This window comes from Triplophysa dalaica, chromosome 12 (genome assembly GCF_015846415.1).
Source record: "Triplophysa dalaica isolate WHDGS20190420 chromosome 12, ASM1584641v1, whole genome shotgun sequence".
NCBI classification, from domain to species: Eukaryota; Metazoa; Chordata; class Actinopteri; order Cypriniformes; family Nemacheilidae; genus Triplophysa; species Triplophysa dalaica.
In genome coordinates this window covers 4,417,380-4,439,441 of record NC_079553.1, presented here as the reverse complement: position 1 = coordinate 4,439,441, position 22,062 = coordinate 4,417,380, and the positions used below count along the sequence as shown (strand labels likewise).

The 22,062-nt window shown below is 41.7% G+C and overlaps 2 protein-coding genes across 4 annotated transcripts; both read left to right on the top strand.

The window, feature by feature from the left end:
• The first annotated feature begins 71 nt into the window (after window positions 1–71).
• Window positions 72–7,519, top strand: mlf2 (myeloid leukemia factor 2). Of its 2 annotated transcripts, XM_056761863.1 has the most exons (9): window positions 72–546; window positions 631–832; window positions 1,032–1,140; window positions 1,278–1,319; window positions 1,472–1,525; window positions 1,946–2,074; window positions 6,434–6,593; window positions 6,686–6,900; window positions 6,993–7,519. In XM_056761863.1, the coding sequence occupies exons 2-8, from the start codon at window positions 789–791 to the stop codon at window positions 6,895–6,897; spliced, it is 750 nt and encodes a 249-aa protein (XP_056617841.1). In that variant the 5' UTR covers window positions 72–546; window positions 631–788; the 3' UTR covers window positions 6,898–6,900; window positions 6,993–7,519. The 2 variants fall into 2 exon arrangements, with proteins under 2 accessions (XP_056617841.1, XP_056617842.1); XM_056761864.1 differs by having other exon boundaries at window positions 72–832.
• Window positions 7,520–9,834: 2,315 nt separating this feature from the next.
• atn1 (atrophin 1) lies at window positions 9,835–21,660 on the top strand. Of its 2 annotated transcripts, XM_056763203.1 has the most exons (10): window positions 9,835–10,600; window positions 12,992–13,133; window positions 13,370–13,471; window positions 13,693–13,812; window positions 13,903–16,556; window positions 18,018–18,234; window positions 18,671–20,135; window positions 20,273–20,416; window positions 20,511–20,691; window positions 20,949–21,660. In XM_056763203.1, the coding sequence occupies exons 2-10, from the start codon at window positions 13,107–13,109 to the stop codon at window positions 20,980–20,982; spliced, it is 4,944 nt and encodes a 1,647-aa protein (XP_056619181.1). In that variant the 5' UTR covers window positions 9,835–10,600; window positions 12,992–13,106; the 3' UTR covers window positions 20,983–21,660. The 2 variants fall into 2 exon arrangements, with proteins under 2 accessions (XP_056619181.1, XP_056619182.1); XM_056763204.1 differs by lacking the exon at window positions 12,992–13,133.
• The last annotated feature ends 402 nt before the right edge of the window (window positions 21,661–22,062 follow it).

The following is a 22,062-nucleotide window of genomic DNA, read 5'->3' as shown; positions in this document are numbered from 1 at the left end:
CCAATATTATTGCTCTTCTATATTAATGTTCACGATCGCCGCTTAAACTTTTATATTTATTCACCGGAATGTGCGCAGTGCTGATCCCCTCCTCTTCCTCCTCCTCCCATCTCGTTTTTCTGTTGACGTTTGGCTTTTGTGCCTGTTTTACTAAGTGTGCGTAATCTTCCCATCATCTTCATAACTGGACCGTATTTTTCGTGCAAGCGTGCGACCCGGCATCGACTTGCGTTCCGAAAAAGCGCGTGTATCTCTCAGAAACGCAAGATATTCGCCCAGGATCTTCAAGGTTTTGTTTCCTTTGTCATACTGTCTTCCTGTGCTCATCTGCGGAGGTTACAGCCGTCGGTCCGTCTGCTCTGCGTGCTGCTATTTTAGGGCCACCCCGACAAAATTCAGCCTCGGCAAAGCTGACGTTTATATTCGAGGCTCGACAGGGATTTAACATTCGTCGTGTATGTTATTATGCTAGGCTAATCATCTGTAATAGCTCGTAGGCTGCTTTAGATCAGCACCTGCTTGGAATGTTCGACTGTGTTCACATAGGTATAAATGTTATGCAGAGCTGATTTAGTACACAGTTGTTTTGTCCGTCTCGCTGGGTAAATTGATGGTTTGCATTGTTGTTAGGTAATACAGCCCGAAAGCCCCAGTAGAGACTGTTTTCCATATCTGGCAGGGGGAGCTTGATGATTGGTTGACCAATCATTGGTTGGCCTGAGGTGCTGTTGGGTTTCGATATTAGAGAATTGAAAAGTTCGGGTTCTGACGACCAATAAGCGACGAAAATGTTTCGCTACCTAAATGATGTGGATGACAGCCCATATATGATGTAAGTATACCGCTAATAGTGCATCGAGTTAGCTGTATGTGCAAATGTCATAGGTTTGAATCTTAGAAAACACTTGAATGTAGGAGGCATACCTTAAATGTAGCAGAAGGCTATTTGCAGTAAGGAATCGACCAATTGTGAACATGTAAATAATAAGTGTGATGTCATTTTGACCTCTTATTACCCCTTATTATTATAGGGATCCATTTGCGGCACACAGGCATCAGATGAGGAGTCTCTTCGGGTCATTTGGCATGGACCCATTTCCTATGACCCCTCAGATCCAGCATCCGCGTACACGCATACAGGTACTTATCAGAACCTTTAAAACCATAGAAAGTACAATTGAGATGTCATTCCATTCAATCTTGAACTTGGCACACTTCTCACTACAAATTGATTGTAGTTGTGTAGGGAAGATTAAATTGTCGTCTTCTTTTTGTAGCCACAGGCGGGTGCCCTGACTCCCTTCGGCATGATGGGAATGGTATGGCCTTGTCTTCTTTCTCATTTTATGCATTGCAGATGTGTAAATCTCTTTCTGGTTTATTCCCTTTCTGCACATCTTTAAAACCCGTTATGAAGTAATGCAAGACTTTACCAACTGTCCCTGATTTTGAATATGGTGTTTTGTCTCAGGGTGGAGGGTTCATGGACATGTTCAGCATGATGAGTGGAATGATGGAGAACGTGGTGAGTCTCTCAGTGACGTGACAGAAACATGTCAGAATGACTGAACCGGAGCCATGGTTTACCGCACAGCTAAGAGTGATAGGTTAATAACAAGGCTTCAGTTTGTAAATGTTGGTGGATTCTGAAAAATCTGTCTTCTGAAGAGAGTTTATGGTGCGTTAAAATGCTTGATGTTCTTCATACAGTGTATGCACAGGGGCAGCTATAAACACTGGGTTTTAGATTAGCAATTTAAACAAGTCATGAAGTAATAAAGAGTATATTCACATTTTAGAAGGTGTAGATTTGGTGTTCTTCTAATGAATTTAGTTTTGATGCAAATGTAGTCACCTGGCACCTCAGATCACCTGTCCACTGGTTCTGTCACATAATCAAAAGTGTCCTGTGCCCTTTTATAACTGTTCTTTCTTTTCTTTGTAGGAACGCATGTCTGGTGCTCCAAGCTGCCAGACCTATTCCTCCTCGACAGTCATCTCGTACTCCTCCACAGACGCAGGAGCACCTCAAGTTTATCAGCAGACCAGTGAACTACGCACTGCTCCTGGGGGTGTAAGACAAGAATGCACACATAAACACACACAACACATGTAAAATACATACTCATATCATGCAGTGTTGTAAATGCCAAAGACATTAAGGAGTGTCAATGTTAGCACGCTCTGCATTGTTTTATCACCTGACTCAATGGAATTATGTTAATCCAATGGTGCAAACATGGCAGAACAATCAGTACTGAACAGAATTTATTTGTGTTCTTGAGTGGATATATGCTTAGTTATAAAGGCAATTCTTCGTCACTTAAAGGAAGAGTTCACCCTAAAAAGAAAATTCTGTCTCAATCTACTCACCCTTAAGTTGTTCCGAATCTGTATAAATTTCTTTTGTATTTTCTATTTGTATTTGTATTTATTAAGCACCAATAAACACAACAGAAGTTGACCATAGTGCTGTACAAATTTAAGTAAAAACAAGGAATATTGATAAAATCAACTAATAAATTTACATACTAGATTTAAAAGGCCAAAGTAATAAAATATGAATTCAACTTTTAAAGCTTTAATCGATAAAGGAAGACCATTACATAGCCTGGGCTATACAATTGCAAATGCACGATCACCTCTTGCCTTTAACCGTGATCTAGACTGACAGAAAGAGCAGATTTTGTAGATCTTATTGGCTTATTCCTTTAATAAATCGTCCAAAATAAGAAGGTGCCACATCATGTAGAGATTTAAAAACAAAGACTTCTTTTTTAAAATCAATTTTATAACGAACTGGTAGCCAGTTTAAAGTCTTAAGGATCAGAGTAATATGCTCTCGCTTGAGAGTGCCAGTTAAAAACCTGGCCGAGCATTTTGAACCCTCTGTATTCATGATATAGAAGACTGAGCCAGACCAACATATAAAGAATTACAGTAGTCTTAAGTGCGATAAGACCAGAGCATCTGTGGCTCTCTCAAGATCTTTGCAGGTTGACCAACACTTGACCCCCATAGAGAAATTTAAACTGGAAAAAGCTTCACTTCACTACGCTATTTATATGTTGATTAAATTTTATGGAGGAATCTAAGAGAACTTTACATAAGCCTTATTAACCTGCGGCAACAACTTCTGTTTTATTAGAATTTAAACATACAATTGTGTGCAAACAAAAGTTCTAATGTCCTCTAGCCATGCAAACAAATTTCTTAACCCTTTCGTGTTGTTTTGCTTCAGATTTTTGGCAGATATATACGTGTGCACCATCTACATAAAAGTGAAATTATACTCCAAGGATATTTCCTAATGGTAACATATATAGATAAGAAAGGGTTGGGGCAAAGATGGACTCTTGGATAACACCACAAGTCAAGGGGACGACTGGTGAAACAACATTTTTGAGGCTTTTGTGACCACACAAAAAAGATTTAAACCAGCTTAGGGCAAGGCCTCGAATGTCCACGCGCTGTTCAAGAAGTGAAATGTATAACTTATTACTGTATTATCGTATTAATACGAATTTCCGTATTTTTAGACCGCTGGGATAACCTGTGTAAATCTCAAAAAATGTATTTATTTTAATTTGTGACCGGGTGGGGGTTTGGGGATGTTGGGATCATACAGCCGGCATACAGGATCCATTTTTATACTCTCTACGTCATGCACACGCTTGTTATAAATGCAGACCTACCGCAAGTTATCTTTATGTATCTAGAGAATCTGTGAAAAATAGATGCCAAACGCAGCTTTTTTGGTACTCAGAAAAGCGTGTGGTGTCAATTTTTTTTAAAATGGGGAACTGAGCTGCGTTTTGTAACATATGCAGAGTCTATGATATTTGAGACGCCTATATGATATGTATAAATTTATAACATTATCTATATACAGAGACTAAAATAGGCCATTCCGCGATTTAATGGCTTGCAACTATACAAATGGCCGATCTAGTCACTGTCTAATATAAACGTGTTGAAGTCTCAGCTGAATGCATACATTTAAAAGAATTAAAACGCAACATGCAGCATTTGCAAATAACTTTATAACATGCGGATTAATGGGGACAAACCCTTTATGAATGATGTAGATTCACCATTTAGTGGCTGTGTATGGAAGTCTGAATTGTTGCTGATTAAAATTAAAAGTGGGTCTTATATAAACTACTAAAGTTGTGCCATTTATATATGCCGTCTTATTTGACATTAGGATACGATATTTGCACAAACCATATTTTATTAAATAATGTTTAGGCGACTGTTAAACTAATAAACATTTGAACTGACAATTCAAAAATTGCCAGTCATAATTGATTGTTGTGAAGTGAAAACTAAAAAAGTACAAAAAAAATATGTTTTGGGCACACAGTTACCTCTTTTTAATAATGTAAGATATTTAAAGGTCTCGAGTGGGATTTGTAGCGGCCACTAGCGGTGAGTTTGAGAATTGCCACCAATCTCTGTCCAACACGACGGTGGCCACCACAGTACAAAAGATGTACAAAAATTGGAGATACTTTCCAGCAGAGAGACGTTGGAGAAAAAGATTGTCTAAAAATCAACCTCGAGGAGTTTGCTTTGATTCGGATCAGTATATGAGTTACTTTGGTTTTTCTGTTCGTTTAAACCAAGATGTGTTGTTGTTGTTGTTGTAATATTAGTGCTTTGTAATATTAGCTTGAGCGTCATTGTTTATCTAAAACCAATGTGCTGATTGTATTTTATTAATTAATTTTATTAATTTGCGTTATTTGCGTGGTCTAAGCTATGATAAAGCTAAGCATTTCACAGCACCTTTGAGTACATAAAAAGGTGTAAAAACACTCTTATTAACACACTTATTTTGTTATAATAGCCAGTTATTCTTACCTTACTTCTTGACTGACTCTCAAATGATTAGTTCGGCCAATCATCCGTCTAATCCCCTCCTTCCTGCCAGCCTACTCTGATCTTATTGGTCAGATGGTCTATTCTGTGTGATTGGTCTACTACGAACAAGGCTCACAAGCTACATTGTTTGGGGGAGAAGAGTGGAGTTTTCGCTGGCAGTTCTAGCAAAATGTAGGCGGGGACTATAAGTAGTGACGTAAATCCGCGGCATTTGCGAATCATTTGCATGATTCAGAGTCGACTCTCTTTTTTCAAAACCGATAGCTTTACAACTTGGCAGACTGCTTACATTCACACTGCAATATAACGCACAAAATGTAATTTACATGATCTCGTAATATGTACTATTTAAATGAGTCATATGACATGTGCTGAAATGAATACTAATTAGACGTAATGCAATGTGTACAGTGTTGGGTAAGTTACTATGAAAAAGTAATTAATTACTAGTTACTCATTACATATTCAATAGTGTAATTAGATTACTGTCCAAATTACTCTGTCCAAAAAGTATTTAGTTACTCATTACTAATTACTTTCTATATCCAACATCAACCTTGATTAGTTAAGTGATTCAAGAATATACATGAAACGGCTTATTGAATTCATTCAAATAATATTATTAACTGACCAAAGTATTACAAATGTGAGAATTATACATTAAAGCACAGATTTTAAAGTAAGACTTTGAATTTTGAAGTCAATTACGCTATTGATTACACGCATATATTTAACAAAGTATTTAGTTTAATTACATCAAAAGTAACTGTATTTAAATTACAGAAAACATATGAGTAATCCCTTACTTTACTTTTTCAAGGGGAAAGTAATTAAATTACAGTAACTAATTACTTGGTAACTAGTTACACCCAACACTGAATGTGACGCCTCTTACCATGTTTGGAACAACAGGGTTGAAAGCAATTGTACTGACAGGTCACCCACCTTACTTGCGTATACATTTGGGCGGTCTTAGTCAAATCATACCACGAACTGACGTGGATTTGTGGGGGGTGTGGTTACACGAGGCGTTTCAGGCAGGTCTGGGTGAGTACACGCTTTTTAAACCTGCTACAAACCAGAACATGCATGGGCAACTAATAACACACCAAAGACACTGAAAAACACGTTTTAGCGGCAAATGACCCCTTTAAAACTCCTATGCTGGCTACGTACTGTGATTTCTCCTAAAACCAGACTGAAATGTCTCAAAAATACTGTGTCCAAAAATCTTTGTAGTTGCACTTATACTGATTTCTCTAGGAATTTTGCTATAAAAGGTCAACTAGAAATAGGTCTAAAATTAGATATAATGGTAGTGTCCACATTGGACTTTCACAAGACTGCCATATCGAAAGCATGTTTACAGAAAGTTGGGACAGACCCATTAAGAAAACTATTTGTTTACAATTTCAAAAATCCATTTTTGGGTGAACTGTCCCTTTATGTGATTGCTAGAAAATGAACATGATTTCTTACTAGACGCAAGTGGCATAAATGTTTAGTGACATCATCCCTAAGTGTTTGCTAAACTGTGTTCGTTTAGATCAGAGAGACGCGTCAAACAATGCGTGACAGCGAGAGTGGGCTGGAGCGTATGGCTATAGGCCATCACATCGGAGAAAGGGGTCACGTGATGGAACGTTCAAGAAACCGACACACGGGGGATCGCGAAGAGAGACAGGACTTCTTTAACCTGGAGGAGAGTGAGTCAAAAACCTCTTTCTCTGTTTTCTTTTAACTGTGATCCTCTGCCTAAAGTTCTTTAATTCACTATTATAAAAACGTTCTCTTCTAGATGAGGCAGCTGCCTTTGATGATGAGTGGAGGAGAGAGCTGGGCCGGTACCGCCCACCAACTACCCGTAGTTTAGATTATGGACGTGACCGGAATGCAGGGGTTGGACAGCAGCTGGCCCTAACAGCGCCGCCAAGCTCTTCCTCTCCCTCGCCCCGCCACGACTCTCCACGACATCATCCTCCCCAATCGCGTCCGCGTTACGACTGGTGAGAGGTAAGCCCGATACTTACCTGGATACTTAAATTACAAATATGTTATACTGCTAGGCTTCCATGTTGACTGGCTCTGGTTGCATTGCTTTACAGGTGGAGTGGATTAGTCGGTGTGGAGAGATCTACCTGATGCTGTGAAAAAAAAGAGAAAGAGGAGGGATAGTGAAGAATATTATAACCGATGAGTCAAATGTTTGATAGTTCTGAACTGTTTCAATATGTGTAGTCAACTCCTTACAGGGCAGTGTTCTGGCATGGGGTATCATAACACAGGCTAAAAAATTCTTACATGGCATCTCCGTTGTGTTGAATTTCGCCTGGCCTGGGTATTTCATACCAAGTTACTACTCCCAAAGCATACACACCAGCATTCATCATCCAACAGCAACCTTGTGATTATACAATACACACACACACACACACACACATACATCTTTGTATTTAAATTCATTGTCATGCTTCCAATATTTCAATATCCAAATATTTAAGTACACACACGCGCATACACATTCACTGTAAAGTCCATATATGTTTGTGTTGACACTAGGGTATCTGTGGGTTTAACTGTACAATGCTGACTAATTAAACTTATTAACAAATAAAAAGATCTTGTTACATCATTTGCTGTTCTGTCTGTAAATATGTTTTTATGTTTAAATGATGAGATTGTGTTATTGATGTTGTTGGTGACATTTTCTTTTATTCCTTGGTATGGTATCCTTTTATGCATTGTGTAGACCTGAAAGTCTGAACACGGCATTAAATGGATTAGGAAGCCAATACATTTGACTCATCATTTCTGAGTCTTGTTGGTCTTCTTAAGTGTTTAAATGTTTATTTCATATGCTTTGCCCCCTACTGAGCAATGGGCAAGTGCAAAGTCATTTTTATGATAATGGGCAAGAGCTTGTATTGAATCCTGAGATAGTACTGACTTCATTTTGCTTTTTTTATTGTAGAGTCAAAAGATCATATCTTTTGTGCCAAAGGAGTCAATGAATGCATGTAGTTAATGTAACCTCATTTCTGAGTTATATTTATGGGATGAGATTTCTGTTTGGATTCAGATTTTAACATGCTGTGCAAAAAAGTGATAATGCTGGCTCTCTCTGTACCTATTTTTTCTCAACGGTAGCATCTCCTCTGCTGTTTCTCCTACGTCACTTAAAAAATGTAGTGGTTATTTCCGGCCTTTTATCAGACACTAAACCCATTACACCCTTTCCTACAACATTAATTTGTGTTTTTATTGTATATTCGTACCTTTTATTTTTGTTTGAGTCCCCATAGTACTTTTCAGATCACCTCTCTCTCTCTCTTCTCTGTTCAATTGGTTGTTTATATTCCTGTGAAGGTGATATGTTGAGAATAATGTATCATTCATTTACAGTACTGTATGATAAATGTGTTGGCCAGTTACATGCAAATTAGGATTAAAAACAAGAACATTTCTTTCAGTGGGTTTGAAAATCTTTAATATTTTTTGTAGCTTTTCTAACATTTTTCTTTCCCTCCCTCCTCTCTCATCCTCTGTGGTGATTATTTATTTTCTGTCTCCTCCATCATAGTTTGTAGCTGTCTTACAATCGTCTCTGTTATCTATCTTATTGGTTCCTGCTTATCTCTCACCAGTGTGAGTTTTGTCATGTTTTAATTACTACTATTTTCCCACATCCTTTGCTTGCATTTCTATCATCATGTTTCTACATAAGAAGCGGTATTGTGGTAAGAGAACTTAACCATATATTTCTTTCACTTCTGTTCAGACTTATTCATCATTTGACCTGTAACTGTTTTAATGCAGCTAATACTTGCTCAGGTAATTGTACCTAAGGGACATGCGCTATGTTGTACAAACATATTTGACAAGAACATACATGCAGGGATCTGTATGATAGGTAATGCTGATATATCTCATAACACCCACATCCTTTTTTGTCAGTATGGAGGGTCAAATTAAATCTGAGTATATAACAGTGACAGACGACCTCTACATGTTTGAATGAAAATTTTTGCTTGCGCTTGAGGAATCAATACGTAAAAATACCACAGGTTCATGTGCACGCATGCTCTTCAATAAACATAATTACAAAATAATGATATAATTTCTTCCAGAAAATGCATTCAAAATCCAATTGGCTCCAAAAATTGAGGGGCTCTGTGCATGGGGATTCATATAAAAGGAGGGAAGAAAATGGACAGACCAGTGGTCTGTGTTAATCCTTCTTGGCCTAAACTGCACAATACGGCCTTTCTTGTGCTAAGTGACTAGGACTTTACCACAGAAGATAGTTTTTAATACCTGGTGTTAAGGTCACTAAACTCTAGGACAGACACAAGGAAGAGATGCCTATCAAAATCTGAATATTGAAGCCTAAGACATCCGTGTGAAATGCACGGTGAGGGTGTAAATTCTAACTTCAATTTATTAGAGAAAAGTTTTAGGTTAAAATGTGACAAAAGGTGTTAAAAAATATTTCAACAATATCATTTAGTGCTGTGATGATACATCAAACATTAACAGACCATTACTTAAATCAAAGATTTGGATATTTTTATTTTACATTTAAAATTGTAGTTTTGTTGTGGTTCCTGCATCACACCCCTTACGAAAAAATCAACAATGCTTTTATAGTAAACGTGCACTAAATAACCATGTTTTTGAAGTATTTTTTTATATATTGCACACCAGCAGCTGTTAATCAATCCCTGGCACCTCTGCAGACGCTCCGACATCATTTTCACGGTTCAGTCGGTAGATGGCGCGCTAACATTTCGAGGGAAGACGTGATAACGCAAGCGCGCTGCTGTGGGGTGGTTACTATGGTTACAACACAATGGGAGTCGGGACAGAGGTCCATTCGAAAGCAAAGAAAAAATGCAGGAGAGAGTGAGAGAGACTGAATGAGATAGATCGAGAGAGCGTGTGCGTATGTGTGTGAGAGACCGCTTGACTGGTCACTCCAGTGCAGCCCAAAATCATGGAGGCTCCGGTCATGGCAAAGGGAGTATTTACTATAGGACTGAATGGGCCTCTTGAAACGCGTGGGTAATATTGCCCATTTAAAAATAATAATTGTGACATTACACCTCATTAAGGTAGCACAATTAAGCCTAATTACAACCCATTAACTAATCAAGGAGTTCTAGGTTAATTTCCTTAATCAAGTGCGTGTAATCGACAAAGAAATAAGTGGTCGTTCTCGTAATGAAGTAAATCTGCACATTTTTGTTCTTTTTCTTTGCGTCTTCCATTTGCTTTCCGTTCCTCACCTTTCTCTCCCCCCTTAAAGAATAAGCGAAATCACGCCCCTTCGCACCCTCGACTTGCACGAGTGGTCGTGCGTCTCTCACTCGCCCCTCCGTTTGGAGATTTGTGCCCTTACTGACTGCAAAAAAAAGAGTGCAAGTCGTCTTGACAGAGGAACGGGAGAGGGGCAGAAAGACAAGGGGGTGGGGAAGAATCAAACGTACGCATCAATTTGTACAGTCTTGAGCTGCACCCCGTTTTCTGCGCCGATTTCAGGGGGAGCGGCTGGGAAGCGAGAAAACGCTGCGATATTTGCGGAGCCGCAACAATGTAAATCGGCGCGTCGCGTAACGTTACCCTCTATGTTTGAACGCGCGTAGGTCAATGTACAGTACAAACGGCAGAAGGAGAGAGAGAAAGAAAGGGAGATACGCATCGCTGGATGTTATAGGTAAGAAGGGGAGAAAATGGATGCGCGTTTGCGCGTATTCTGCTTGGCCGCGCTCAGAACGTTGTCTTCGCGTTCCCGTCTTTGTGCTTAAATGTGCGTCGGTTCGGTTTAAACCCGATTGCAAATCGGGGTGCGTAACCGCGCGATGTCTGGAGTGCACGCATTCCACGGAGCAACGCGATCCGGCGAGCCCGACAAGAATGCCATTCGCCATTCTGATCCCAAATCTTCCTCATACGCGAAGAAAACACTGAAAGGGGGGTAGACGCCGGAGTGCATGCGACCCTGTGGGCTCGTCTTGTCAGGTTTGAATGTACAGTGCATTGTCTCAGAATTGTGATCCAGAGGTCGCGTGCATTACAGTACAGTACAGCACAGCCTCTGTATGCGTATCAATAACAAGCAGCAGAAGAATGGAAGAAAGAAACGTTGCGGTGCGTGGCCGCCGGGACTGATGGAGGAGAGGCACGGAGTTAACGGCGTGATGCACGTTCGCTTGTCTAAACTCACCCCACCTTTTGCCATTATTCATTTGCATGCTATGAGCGTTCATTCTTGTCCATTCGAGGGCAGAGCAGAGGGAATGATTTTGCATATGCCTGCGAGTCAAAGTATTGCAGAATGCTTATATGCAAGTGTTTGCAGTCGGAGAGTGGATGGTTTTTTGGTATGCATGGAGCTGGGCCAAGATTTTGGTAATGGACTCCTGATGAATGAAGGTTCACCTGTAGACAGACTGTTGGCAGCCTTTATTGTTGGTCGTTTAGATATATTACCTTGTGCACGCTGTAATTGGATCGCAAATATGCTGATTTTACATTTATGAGAAATGAACAAGGCCATGCTTGCGTTTGTGTGGGACCAGCATTAATTCTTGTTTTATTCGTTGTGGTCAGGATCGAGTCTCTGTGTGATGTGTGCTGGCTGTCCGCAGTCTGTAAATCTGTTTGCTTGTCATATTTTGTAGCGCCGTGGTTTCTCTCGTGTTCTGTTGTTGGGGTGTAAATGTACATTTTGTAGCTTTGAAAGGCGCGCTAAATACACTCACTCATTTTACCCAGTCTGTTAGTGTGCTATATATAGCCTCATTCACAATAAATGAAGTGTGTGCGGGAGTGTGTCTGTGTCAGAGAAAAGGAGAGATTGTAGGGGCTGGTTTTGGAATCCAGGAATGACTTTTAACCTTTTAACCACACTATTGATGGCATAGCAGGGGTTGTGTTTCTTGAAATCTTTTATCTCTCCTATCGATATCAAATTTTATGCTTTTTTTCCTGTTCTGCGGATTGGAGTTTGTCGGCGGGTTTTGTGTGTTATGAAAAAAAGTCCAGCCTCTCATGTTTAAGATGTGAAGTTTGTGTAAAAATGGTGTCAATAAGGTTGTGGGTCAAGGCTTATTAGCAAGGTTAATCTGTACACTAGTGGTCTGCTACATTGTGACTGCACATTGTTGATTGTGCTTTTCGTCAGCTTTATAGTTTGCTTCATTGAAGAACAATGGGTCTGTCCTCAAAATGAAATATGCATTGTTTTCAGCTAGGCTGGAAACAAGAGAAGGGTGACAACATGATAAAGATTGCAAACCAAAAAAACACTTATTTGAACAAATGTCCTGCACTTATAAACAAAAATGGTCTTTATAGTTTGTGTCTGAGTATGCTCATAATGTGAAGCGTGTATTTTTGTATATGCAGAGATTTATGTGCATGTTGATCTTGTGGTGTAGGCAGTGCCTCTCTCACTGTGTTGGCTGCAGTGGATGATTTTTGCAGAGCTCCATTCAACATTGATGACTGAAGCTCAGCTTCAGAGTACCACAAACCCTCTGAAGGACCATGCAGTCCATACAAATATATTTCTGATACTGTACAATAATACTTTTGTCCACTGAAAATATTATATACTATATTGTAATCCGTATATATAAATTATTATTGGATCACTGATCATTTTATTACAGAGCATTATATACAGTCTATGATAAAACACTAGATTTTTAGAATAAAAATAATAGAAGAACTATTTTTAAAACATTTGATGGTGAATTTAGATTTTTTTAATTAACAATTGACGCCTTTTAGTAAGCTTACCAGATTTGCAAGGCTCTGAAAACAAATAGAAATACATTTGGATAGTTGACAGATAAACCGCACCATGTGTCATGGTTTAACAGGAAAACAAACACTTAATAATATTTATATTAAGAATCTTTATTTTTATAACATAAAATAGCGTAAGAGAGATTTATTTTCCCTAAGATTTAGCTGTCACACGATAATACACATGTGAGGTTTATTTGTCAACTACCCATATAGGCCTATTTATTATACTACTATTTCCTACGCTGTTATTTTATTTAGACTTTAGTGGTGTTTACTCTATTCCCCTCAGGATTCAAAGTTTCAGTGCTGGTAGACAGCCTGTAGGCCAACCATCCCAATTGTGGTCACGTTCCAGCTTTATGTAATGGCTGACTGGAAGGAATGGACCACATAGAGAGCTAGTTATGAAGACCCGAACCCACAAAGAATCGGTGAGAGCAACACTGCATATTATTACTAGTGTCAAATGTGGCCCGTGTTCAGACAGTGGCTTGTTTTGACATTCATTTAGAAGGCACTGATAGTGGCAAACAAATAGCTGGATATCAAACTTTAAATAATCAAATCTTCTTCTCGTTTTATTTTTTGTTTTAACCTCATAGTGTTGATTTGTCTTGCTTCATTCTTCACTTTTTCCCTTCTTTGGTCATGCTGGGCATGGTCACAGATGCCCGCACGCAGTGGACGCAGGAGGGGGGGGAACGAGGAAAGGAGGGGTAGACGTCCGCACCCCAGTCCCTCTCGAGCAGAGCGCAACGAAAGGCAAACAGTAAGATTTGCATGTTTTTTCCTCCTCACTTTATTCATACTTTATTTTCTTTGTGACTAAGTCTACAACTAAGTTGTATCTCATCAGCGCTTTAGCTCACCTTCTATATTGTTATACATTATATTCTCTTTATCTATAGGGATATTTTTGAATGTTTTTGTATTGATTTGTGATTCCAAATATAAACTGCCTCACCGTATGATTACAATTGTACAATTAAGCAAAGAACTGCTGGAGAGGAATTGGCTGCTGGCCGTTTCAGTCGTCGATCTCAAGGCCACGATTCATCAGAAAGTGAAGGAGAGGAGCTAGTACCCCCACCAAAAAGACAGAAAGTCCAGGTACAGATCAATATTAGAAATTGTGAATATAATATCATAAATAAAAAATATCTAGATTATCTTTATCTGCATATTTGGTTTTCCCATCAGGACCCCTCTTCCAATCCCCCAGCTCCACCCCTTTCAACTAACACTCCAACTTCAGCTCCACCCCCAACGTCAAGTAACAGTCAGTCAAGAGAGAGTGACAATGAAGATGGCCAATCACAAGGCAGCAGGAGCTCGGTTGGAGGCAGCTTAGCCAATAGTAGCAGCAGCATAAGCAGTGGTCGGGATATTGACCAGGACAATCGATCCTCTTCTCCGAGTCTCTCTGCTTCCCCATTGGCCAGTTTGGATTCTGAATCAGACTCTCCAGATTCCCCAAAGCAGAATGATAAAAACAAAGATGGAGGCACATCAAAATGTATGCCGGAGGATCGGAGAGGATCGGGGAGGGTTGAGGAGGGCAGTGCTGGGGACCAGAGAGACAATGAAGCCGCAATGGAGGGAGATTTGTCTCCCCTAAAGTCCCCATCATCTCTCTATCCATCCCATCGTGGAGTAGTGGACTCTACCAGTGATACAAGTAGCAGCAGGAAGTCATACTTCCCCCTAGATTCCAAACCTGCAAGTAAATTAGAATACACAGGGTCTGGTGGTACTGAGACGATGCAAACCTGCAGCCGTATCACTTCCAAAGCAGCCACTCAGTGTGTGAAACCTGGTGTGGGAGGGGTTGAGTATTCCCATGGGAATTCAAATGTGAGCCATGCTTCAACTCTCCCACCTCCACCTGCTCTGAAACCTCTAGAGGTGGGGCAGAACCCTCCAGGTGGGGAAAGTAAAACAGACAAACCAGAGAAAGGCGATAAGTCTGCTCCACCCTCCTTGCTTCCACAAGCTAGTACTATTCCCCAGCAACCTCCACCTCCCAGCACTCACCACTACACCCCCACCAGCTGGTCAGGGGGACCTCCCGGCAACTGTCCTGGCAACTGGGGATACATACGTTACCCAGGTAACCACCACACACATCCAAACCAGCAACCCCCGGTGCAGCAACAGCTTCCCTCTGTGTACAATTCTCCTTCATCCACGCGCCACTCCTCCCACCCACCTTACCTGCCTCACCCTCATCCCCACCCACATAAAGAATACCTGCCTAGGTATGGCACTGCAGCTGACAGGGAAAGGGGCGGAAGGGAATTTGGTAACAGAGACTTCCCTGCTAATAATAGCAGTAGCACCGCAAACAGCAGCGGTGGTAGCACTTCTAGTGGCGGAGGACCCAACTCTAATGCTGGCCGGGATTTCGGGAACCCTTTAGCTGGTCAGGGCAGAGAATTTAGCTCAAATCGAGATGGGTCTGCAGGTCCACCAAGTGGTAGGGAATATGGACCTGGATTTAGAGAGCGTGAACGGGGGAGGGAGTTTCCTTTGCAGAACCAGCAGCTTCAAGCTCAGGTGAGAGAGTTTGGACCTGAAAGCACAGGAGGTGGAGGGTCTCTTTCAAGAGACAAGGATGGCAGGTGGGGAGAGTTAACAGGTCAGGTTAGAGAGGCAGGAAGTAACAATTACCCTGGTACTGCTAACCAGACACCTGTAGGTGCCCCATCTTCTGGTGTACTTTCAACAGCAGTGAACCGTGACCCATCCAGTTCACCACAAAACACCTCCAGTCATCCAACATTTTCTTCTGCAAATTCAAATCCTCCCAGTAGAGATTATCCACCTCCTATGGATCCAAATGTACAGCAGACACTGCAAGGACAGACTCCCCAAGCAGCTTCCAACCCTGCAGACCTCCCTCCTCCTCCACACTATTTGAGAGAGTACCCCCCTTCAGGGACAAAGGACTACCCAACCTCTGGAGCAACCTCTGTCCCACATTCTGGTGTGCCCAGGGATTACCCAAGCCCACCTGGATTGGCCCCAAACCTTGCACGGGAATATCCTGGTGGACCTCCTCATCACAGCCACTACCCTGGCCAGACTGCCTTACCTATGCAGCACAGAGACAGAGAAAAGGAAAGCACTGCATCCGCTCATCATTCAAATCGCAGTCACCCACCATCTCTTTCTCCTTCATCAGGGGGCTCTGGACACGGACATCCAACATCTACTTCTTACCCTCCTCCTCCACCACCTCCCCCCCCTACTAGTTCACATGGTCAACCACCACCCATCACATCCCTTCCAGGCAGTCATGTTCGACAGGGACCATATCCTTCATCCAATCAAACTCCACCAACACCACTGTCTCCTCTTCCCAGCCCCTCAACTAATCAGATGGGAGGCTTTGCTCCTTTTCCATCCACCTCTGCTCCAGCTGTACAACTGCCTGCATCAGGTGTGCCCAGCTCCTGTCCATCGAGACCCACTTCTTACCACAGCACTTTAAGCAGTCATACCCCTTTCAGTAGCTCTTACCATGGCAACAGTAACCATGGAAATGCTATGGCAAATAGCAACGCTCCCAACAATAGCAATAGCACTAACACTCAATTGCACTCCCCTCAAAACTCTAAAGTACCACCACATCTCAGTAACCAAGGCCATAACAACACTGGTCCAACCCCTGGCACATCTGTTGGAGGTAATTGCCACTCCGATACGACCTCTGGTGTTGTGCCAACACCTGTCATCAAGGAGGAACCAGTAGAGGAGAGAGAGGAGATAGAGAGCCCACCTCCAGTTATCCGAAGCCCATCCCCAGAACCAAAACCAGTTGACATTCCAATCCATGCTAGTCAATCAGCTAGGTAAGTTCCTCTTAAATTAAAAATGGCACACAATATAATTAACAAAAGAGCTCTTTCTTATTACGATACTTATTTTTCTATGGAAAATGAGAAACATTACAATACTGACGGAATCCTATGGATATTTCATTGTTGTTTTGAAACTCTGTAGGGCCAAAGGTCTTTTTAATATTCTGGTGCTAATATACCTTAAATGTTTATACAATATTGCCAGTTATAGTTTAGTTAATAAATTAGTAAAAATTGTATTAGCAAAATGTGTGGCGTTCATGAATTTGCCTCTGTATTCTTTATTTTATTGAAATGCTACACTCTCCTAATGTGTTGTAGTGAAGTTTGTGCTTAACATGAAGGTGCAATGGAAACATTTCACATTTATGCATTTGGCAGACGCTTTTATCCAAAGCGACTGACATTGCATTATCCTATACATTTATACTTAGGTATCTGCAATCCCCTGGGATCAAACCCACGGCCTTGCGTTGTTAACGCAATGCTCTTACCATTGAACTACAGGAAAGCAGGAAACATGTTTTTAACTTTTTGTTTTGTTACAGATGATGATGAATAAGTGTATGTATGTCATGTCTTTTGTCTTATAAAGCAAACCAAAGCAGGTGCTCAGATGATCTAAAAAGTATAGACTGGTGCAGAACTGATCAACACAAACCATGACTGTGGTATCAAACTCTTCACAGTAAAAATGCTGGATTTAAATGTTATTTGTTCCACTTATTGTAACTTTGGTAGTTGGTTTAAGACAGGGTTGTCCAAAGTCAGTCCTGGAGGGCCTGTGTCCTGCAAAGTTTAGCTTCAACCCTAATCAAACACATTTGAACAGCTAATCAAGGTCTCACTAAGCAGACTAGAAACTTGCAAACAGGTGTGTTGAGCCAAGTTGGAGCTAAACTCTGCAGGACTGTGGCCCTGCAGGACCGACATTGCACACCCCTGGTTTAAGACATACGTTATTAAAACGTACTCAGTAAATTGAAATTTACCATATAATAGTTGTGTTAAAATAATGTAGGTTTTTCTTTCTGCGTGTAGATGGTCTTGAAATACTGTGTGGTGCTTAAATGTGTAACCTGAGAAATGATCACTGCCATTTCTATTCCATACAACATGGCTCATCCAGAGCATCTGAAATCTAATCACTGCAGCACAGTGTCAAATTACTGACAATCAGGCCAACCAATAATCAATTGTCAAGGAAACACAAGGGATCTTGAGATCAACTGATTTCCTACCTGATATAAATATTAATTTCGGTTTGGTATTGTCTGCAGGATTTTTTAATGAAATGAGGAATGCTGATGTTTTGAGCTCCCAGTATGGGAGAGGAAGGCCCTGGTCTTCTGGGGACAAAAGTAAACAGGGTAGAAAGAAAAGAAGAAAGAGTGTGTAAATGATCTAGATCCATCATAATGCTGATTTTAATGAATAATTCTTTGCATTTAGGTTCCACAGGGTTCTTGACCGGGGGAGTGGGAACTCATGCGCTCGCAGTGACGTGTTATTTGTTCCACTCGATGGTTCTAAACTTTGGAAGAAGAGAAATGAGACTATAGAACGTGCCCGTAGAGAGGTAGAACAGCGTGCAAGAGATCTGCGAGAGAAAGAGAGGGAACGTGAGAGAGAAAAGGAGAGAGAAAGAGATCTGGACAGACACCTGCAGGTAAGAAAAGGAACAATAGTTTTAAATTTTCTTTAAAAAAATGGTTTTGCTTGTTTGTGTTAAACCCGCCATCACACTACTAGAGGGTTGTGGGTGGTTATCAGAGGCATTCTATGCTGTTTCTTAGTTGAGTGTCATTTGAGTCTCAAAACCAGTATGACTCTGTGGAACACAAAAGAAGATATTTTTAGAAATGTCTTTGTGATTTTGTTCATTCAGTGGAAGTCAATGAGGTCACATGTAGTTTAGTTATTTAAAATATCTTATTTTTGGTGCTTCACATAAGAAAGTCCAACAGTTATGGGATGACAAGAGGGTGAGTAAGTGATCAAATAAATTAAATTTTGTGTGAAATACCCCTTTAAGTTGTAACCCTGGAGAACACAATCATGGTAATTATTTTAAATTTAAAACTTAATTTTCTTTCTGTTTTCAGCAAAAGGAGAGTGGTACCAGTACAGGGTTGGGAGCTGCAGGCGCACGCCAGGGCTCTTCACTCTTCTTTCCTTCTTCGTCCTCCATCCTTCTAGACCCTTCATCATCATCTTGCTCTTTAAACCCCTCTCACCCCACAGCCCATCCACAGCACCACCCCTCCCATCATCCCTCCCATCATCCCTCCCACCCTCACCATCACCCCCACTCCCTTCACCACTCACATCCTCTGCATCCATCTCTCTCTCACGCCATACCTCATTCCCTCCTCCTCCCCTCCATGGCAGGGGGATCTGGAGTCGTTGGAGGCCCTCAAGGTGCTCTTGGAATCGGGCTTGGGGGTCCTTATTTGGGCCCCGATACCCCAGCCTTGAGAACCCTGAGTGAATATGCTCGTCCCCATGCCATGTCTCCACTAGGCGCTGCCAGCAGAGTGCAGGCACATCACCCCCACCTGCACCACCACCCTCACCCACATGCGCATCCCCATTTTCAGCACCCTTCATTTTTCCTGTCCCAGTTCCAAAACCCAGCCCTTGCACACCCTCACCACCTTCCAGCCGATGCTGCCACAGCGGCTGCCATCCTGGGCTTTTTGTACGGGGGTGGCCTGGAGGGAGGCCCCACCCACCCAGGGCCTGGACCGGGGCATGGTGGGCTGACTGGGACGGGGCTTGGAGGAGTGGGATTCCCTCATGCTGTAGCGGCTCATCGAGACAGAATGAAGCCCGGATTTGAGTTTAAGAGTGAGGAGCGTGTCTACACAGCTGGAGGCTTAGCCGATCCGGCACTAGCTTTGTCACACGCGCACTCACACGCACACTCACACTCCCTGCTGCTGGGGGGTGGAGCAGGAGGCGGAGCATCAGGTAGCGAGGTGACGCTTTATGGTACGACCCCACCTCCCGCTCCACCCCCTCAAGCTTTAGCCACGGCGACTCGGAATCCCAACCCCGCCCCTCAGCCTCTGTCAGTCCCACCCACCTCGTCTATTCTCCCAGCTTCACTCCCCACCCACCAGGTTCCTGCGGGTGCTCCAGTGACGCCGGCAGCCCCTGCAGCTCCCCCTCAACCTCCTCCCCCGCCTCCTCCACCTCCTACAGCATCCTCTATTCATCACCCCTCCCCACACTCAAACTTTCCAAGTACTCACACTTCTTGTCAACCTCCGCCCGTCCCAACTCAGGCCCCACCCTCTGAACGATATCCCACCCCTGTGCGCACTCCTCCCAGCACAGAGCGTGCAAGGAGCGTGGAGAGGGAGAGAGAGAGAGTGATACCAGCCACAGAGCGGGAGAGAGAAAGGGCAGGGACAGGTGGAGGAGGAACAGGAGGCGGCACTGCCGCTGGAGGAGGTACAGGAGGAGGAGATTCTCTTGGACGACTACAGATGCTGAACGTGACTCCTCATCATCACCAGCATTCACATATTCACTCTCATCTTCATCTGCACCAGCAAGAGACAGGTATCCACCATACACACACGATATTCCGTATTAAAACATTAATATTCAGACTTCATTCAGACAATCTCACTAAGCCCCAACCTGTGCTACCCTTATTAAATTTCCCACTTTTGTTTTGTTACGTATTTGGGTGGCAGCCGCGGGAGGGGTACACCCCCTAATGGATCCTCTGGCATCAGGGTCTCCCCTGGCCCGTCTGCCGTACCCCGGGGCTGCTCTTGGGCCCCCTATCCTGGCTCACTCTCTAACTGACAGTGAGGTGCTTCGACAGCAGCTCTTTGGTAAGAGTAATATTCTTTGCTTAATATTGCATATCATTGTTATTTTCTGTTAAACGGTTGCTGCATTAAATCAATACTTGAATGTCGCCTATAGGTGGTCCTTTTCGTGATTTGCCCCAGTCCTCGTCTCTGGGTGGGTCCATGTCTGCAGCTCACCAGCTCCAGGCGATGCAGCAAGCTCAGAGCGCTGAGATTCAGTTCCAGAGACTCGCCCTGGAACAGCAGTGGATCCACCACCACCACCATCACTCCCTAACACAGGACGAGTTCTATAGGTGAGCTTACATGCCATAAAATCACAAGTTAATAACAAAGTCAGCCTTATGTTTAGCATCAGAAGTTTAAATACTTTAAAGGGATAGTTCACGATATATTATTTTTTCTTCTGGAGCAGAAAGAAAGTCAAGGAGGTTTACAATGACATGAGTAAATGATGAAGGTGAACTATCCCTTTAAAATGAATCTTCGCAGACACAAAATTGCAGACTTTAAGTCTTAAGTTCAAGTTTTGATCTTTTTTCTTCTATTGCAGCCACCTGAAAAAAGAGAGTGACAAAACTCTGTGAGAAAGACAAAGGAGAGGAAGAAATGAAGGAAGGATGAAGTGCAAATAAAACCAATCATTCAATACGCAGCACTGATTGACTGAACGTTACCAGATGGAGGGGACACCGGAATACATATCATTCAATGTGAATTAAACTAAATAGAGGCGCAACAAAAAAGGTGTATATTCCAAAAAGGTGAAATGTATAACTCTGGCACAGCCTACATACTGTGTCACTAAATGAATATTCCCAAACGCCCCAGGGAATTGATTCTTCATTGTGTTTAATACACCAGACAGAGAAGTTTAGGCTGTGGTTCAGTCTATGTACATTACGTCATGCCAGAAAGAATGTTTAAAAATGAAGTCTCCTTTTATGTATTTGCATGTAGCTAGATACAAAAGCCCAGTGGGCTAAAACTCTTGTTCTGTTTTTGTTTTTGAACTCGAACACTCTAAAAGAGTGTGTTTATGAGAGGGTGCATGAGATGACCGGCTTTCCTTCATAAATTGTTTCTTTTTCGTGTTCTTATTAAAATGATTGATGTCGTTTGTTAATAATTATATGATTATATAAACATTATTTTTTATTATTTTTTTACATTTTCATGGTACCACTGTTTATTTTTAATTTTTTATGTTGAATTGACCTTGTGGGAAAAATGCAAGATAAAAAAAATAATGAAAAAGAAAAACCTGGAAATAAAATACCATCTTTCTCTAGATGTCTGCGTATTTTGTGTTTAATTTAGTCTTCTGTCACTCCAGTTCAATGATGAGTGCATTGTTCTTTTGAGTCACTAGGCAGTTTATACGGTTTTTTTTTGTGACATAAATTATTCTATCAAATTTATTAATAATAACAATATGTATTTTTCCTCATACAGAAGCCTTAGTTATGACCTGACACTGACTTTATATATAGGTAGTACTGTTTATTGGCATTGATAATGTTTCTTACTTCTGTTTAGTACATATATATGGAGTTAAAGTATAGAGGGCCACAAGATTCTAACCAGGTCCTTTTCAGGGCACCCACATGCAGAATATAGTGTAGAACAAATATCGCATACTCTTTTTTTCTCTCTCTTTCTGTATA